This window comes from Vigna umbellata, chromosome 1 (assembly GCF_029865625.1).
Source record: "Vigna umbellata cultivar VRB3 chromosome 1, Vumbellata_1.0, whole genome shotgun sequence".
In the NCBI taxonomy this organism is placed as follows: domain Eukaryota; kingdom Viridiplantae; phylum Streptophyta; class Magnoliopsida; order Fabales; family Fabaceae; genus Vigna; species Vigna umbellata.
This window is the reverse complement of record NC_142165.1, coordinates 53,566,868-53,571,505: the sequence shown is the minus strand read 5'-3', so window position 1 is coordinate 53,571,505 and position 4,638 is coordinate 53,566,868. Positions and strand designations below refer to the sequence as shown.

Here is a 4,638-nt window from a genome sequence, read left to right as displayed (position 1 = left end):
TGTATTTGAATTAATAATTGAGAATAACATAAACTTGTATTTGATATTCTACCTATAAATCATCTTAGGTTTCTCTTCTTATGGAAATAAAAGAAAGAAAACATGAATAATTGCGTAAAGATTATGATCCGTAATTTTAATTACATTTTCTTAAATTTCAATATTTTAATTTAGTCTCTCAATAATTTAAAATATTATTTATAATCGTTATATATGTCTTTAACCACAATTAGTTATTAGCCAATAAAATATAATAATCTTAATATATATATATATATATATATATATATATATATATATATATATATATATATATATATATATATATATATAAATGTCCAATTTGCTAATAAAATGAAAATAGGGCTGTTACAAACATTCTCAAACAGTATAGAACGTGCACACTTTTGTCTTAGAAGGTTTTTCCCTGATTATCACGGTTATCATGCAAAAAATAAACAAATTAGCTTTTCCATCTTGGGATAGAAAGAGAATCTTTTGTTTCGTTATGATTAAAAATGATATTGATTATTCAGGAATGCTTGAATAGGTTATATATTATAGTTATCGTTTTAAAAAAGCTTAGTAACGTGAAACTCGTTTTGAATTTGAGTGGTCCCATCCTCCAATAAAAGTCGGAAAAAAATGGCCCAGCTTCATTGGTTCTGTTGTTTGTATCTCTCTATAGCCATGGCCCCTTCACATCAACTCTACAGTCAATTTCCAAATAACACACTGTACATTATATCACATTACCGTAAAGTATTGGAAACGCACTGATTAACATCTTCACTCCTCACACTATAAATGTACCAAATTATGGTGATACATCTCACAAGTGTCTCTCTATCTATCTATACTTTTTGGTCATGGCACTGCATTTCGAGTCCTGCATTTTTTCTTCCAAACCTCAAATTGTTGCACTAAACTCTCAACTTTCTCGATATCACAACCCTGCCAAACCTGATGCTCTTCACTTCACCAACAAATGGAACTTTGTTCAAGAGGAAAGCTCTAACACACAACTATATAAAACGGTACGTAGGTCAAACTTAGATTATTTTTAATTAGATTATTTTTAATCTTCTTCGTCGAACCTGAAAATGATAACCAGATCGATCACACACACAAAAAAACACAATCATATATATTCCATGCATGAAGGGTTGAAGTGATTATGTCGTTTCCATGGCAGGGAAATCTGAGCACGAATCTCTCGGAGAAAGTGGAGGTGGTGAAGAATGAAGTTTGGAAAACTGTGGATGAAAGCTCATTCGAAGGTTTGTGCATGATTGATGTAATGCAGCGCTTAAATATTGATTACCACTTCCAAGACGAAATTGAAACATTCCTAGAGAGGCAATATACGAATTACCGTAGTGTTGGGAGTGGTTATGGTAATCATATTCATGAGATTGCACTTCGATTCAGGCTATTCAGACAACATGGTTACTTTGAGTCCGCAGGTTGGTTCCACTTACCTTTATATTTCCACCTGTCTACATGTTCATCCACTCATTCCTATACTCCACTTACACTTATATGCTAAAACCCACATACATGTCCGCCAAGAAATTATTACCTATGTATTGATATTTAAAGAAACAATCATCATAGTTTGATAACCATTAAATTTTTATATTTATTTCACATTATTTTTTATTTTTTTAGTTTCTTCTTTTTAAAAAAAAAATAATTCTTTATAACTATTTTATTTTTATATTATATGCTAAATAAATGTAAAAATATGTCATTTTATTATACCTTTAAACAAAATTTTCTGAGTCCTAAAGATTTCGAAACTAACACACTCAGACTAATGAATGAGAAAATTTTCTAATCCTGCAAAACCAAGGGCACAGTTTTTATTCATTCATTTATTTATTTTCTTCTTTCTCTTCCATGCTGCTGAAGCAAACATGGTTGCTTTCCCTTTTGGTATTATTTGAAGGCTAAAATGTTTGTTTATTGGAAACTTCACAGAGGTGTTTGAAAAGTTGACCAACAAGGAGAGAGAAATCAGGCCAGAACTTAGTGAAAATATAAAGGGAATGGTAGACATATATGAAGCTTCACAGTTAGCCGTAGCAGGGGAAGATATACTTGCTGAAGCAGAAATATTTAGTGGCAAGGTCCTAAAGGAAAAGGTAGATTCCATCGACAGTCACGGAGATCAGTTTGTAAAGAGAACCTTAGAACACCCTTTTCACAAAAGCTTGCCCTTGTTTACCGCTAGAAAGTTCTTGGGCGATTTCCATGACAAGAATCTATGGCTAAGTTCCTTTCGAGAGATTGCAAAAATGGATTTCAGTTTGCTACAGTTCTCGTACCATCGTGAGATTGGTCAAATTACGAAGTATGATGGATGTTTAATTCAATTATTGAACTAAGCTATCTTGTTATGATGATCAGTCCTTACAGTTCAATCATTTTTGCAGATGGTGGACCGAGCTTGGTTTAGCCAACGAGTTAGTGTATGCGAGAAACCAACCCCTTAAATGGTACATTTGGTCGTTGGCATGCTTCTCGGATCGTAGTTTCTCAGAGGAAAGGATTGAGCTCACAAAACCAATATCTTTGATATACATAATAGATGACATTTTCGATGTTTATGGGACTCTGGACGAGTTAACTCTGTTCACAGAAGCTGTTTGCAGGTGGGTAAATGAAACCACTTATTCACTATAAAAGTTTTCACAGATCAAATTACAGACAAAGATTAATAAAAAACAATGCAGATGGGATATTACAGCCGTTGAACAACTTCCAGATTACATGAAGACGTGTTTCAGTGTCCTCTATAATCTCACAAACGAAATCAGCTCCAAGGTCTATCAGAAGCACGGCTGGAATCCCATACACTCACTACAAAATGCGGTAAGAGAATACCCACATATGGATTATTTTTATATTCAACAGTAAAGACTTAGTTGAAAAAGATTTATGTGAGCTTTTTTTCCTCGAACTTGTAAGAATTTACACAGAAAATAGACGATGGAGATTTTTGGTCTGGTTTATATCTATATATTGAGAATTTGATGAGAATTGAACCTTTACATCTTGATATTCATATGGAATGTAAAAGAGATGGTGATTTTTGTGCAGTGGAAGAGATTGTGCAAAGCCTTCCTAGTTGAAGCAAAATGGTTTGGCTCTGGGAAGTTGCCCAGTGCTGAAGAATACTTAGAGAATGGGATAGTAAGCTCTGGAGTGCACATTGTGATGGTTCACACTTTCTTTCTTTTGGGTGAGGGATTAACCGAGGAAAATGTTGAGATCATAGACGGAAACCCTGACATCATTTCTTCCCCGGCAACAATTCTCCGACTCTGGGATGACTTGGGAAATGCACAGGTAAACAGATTTTATGTGTTGATAGAGTTAACATAGAGGTTATTGTGGTATTATATCATATTATGAATTAGTGATACCACTGGTATTGTTGTAAAGGATGAGAATCAAAAAGGCAATGATGGATCGTACGTGAATTGTCTGATGATGGAAAAGCCAGAGTACACGAGAGAAGTAGCAAGAGAAAGAGTGATGAGTAAGATGAGTGATGCATGGAAGAGCCTGAACCAAGAGTGCTTGTTTCATAAACATTTCCATTCAACATTCACTAAGGCTTCACTGAATCTGGCAAGGATGGTGCCATTGATGTATAGTTACGATGACAGGCAGTCTCTTCCAGGACTGGAGGAGCAAGTCAAGTCCTTGCTTTATGATAATTTTCTTTAATTTATAGTAATCCAATAAATCAGTATGTTGGTTTAAGAAGGTTTCAGTCTTCAAGGAACACCTCCTTAAATGGTTTACTACTTTACCTTAGTTCTATTGGGAACGAGTTTATATGGAAAATAAATACACGTTCAGGTGTTATTTGATTGGAATTAAAACTTATGTAATTCAATATTTCATTAAATGTATTTTGTATGATCATAAATATAAATTTCTAGTTTCTAGCAAGGAAATATGGATATCCCTAAGCTAGACGTTGCTTTCTACCTTATCTCTTGTGTCCCTTTAAATTCTCTATTCACTCAATTAAATCCTTTACCATAATACTCGTTTCAATCAGACTTGAGCATATCAATTTCTTCCGAAATAGACCTATCACGACATAGCCACAAGAGTTAATAATAATTGTCCAATCACTTCTTTTCGATCGTTACCTTTTCGTGCCAACCACACCTCCTTTTCTTGCCTATAACTATTATCTTTACCTATCTACTTTCTATCGTCAATAATTAATTAAGAGTCACACATTGAAATAAAATTATTAAACTATCTTAATTTTGTCACTAAAATATTAATTTTATTAAATTGATGAAGGAATAATTATTTTGCTTTTGATAGTTTCACCACGTAGAATTGAGATGTGCAGAGAAATAGTTGTTATACAATATCCATCGATAAAATATGTTAATAAAATTTATCAATAATATTGAATTGTTATTATCGATGGATTTTTTTTAGTAAGATGATGTTAAATTTTTTGCTTTGATCTTTGACCATTTCATGATAAAATATGTTGATAAATTCTTCATTAAGTAAAAATTTTAAAATTTGTAATTACTATAGAACTTTGATTAACGATAGTTTTTTTTATTCGTAAAATAAGCATCAAATTTTTTGTTA

At 32.7% G+C, this 4,638-nt stretch overlaps 1 protein-coding gene across 1 annotated transcript; it reads left to right on the top strand.

Moving 5' to 3' along the window:
- Window positions 1-850: 850 nt before the first annotated feature.
- Window positions 851-3,988, top strand: TPS14 (terpene synthase 14). Its single transcript, XM_088103757.1, has 7 exons — window positions 851-1,037; window positions 1,196-1,466; window positions 1,984-2,356; window positions 2,439-2,657; window positions 2,739-2,877; window positions 3,106-3,354; window positions 3,451-3,988. The coding sequence occupies exons 1-7, from the start codon at window positions 870-872 to the stop codon at window positions 3,736-3,738; spliced, it is 1,707 nt and encodes a 568-aa protein (XP_087959883.1). The 5' UTR covers window positions 851-869; the 3' UTR covers window positions 3,739-3,988.
- Window positions 3,989-4,638: the final 650 nt, after the last annotated feature.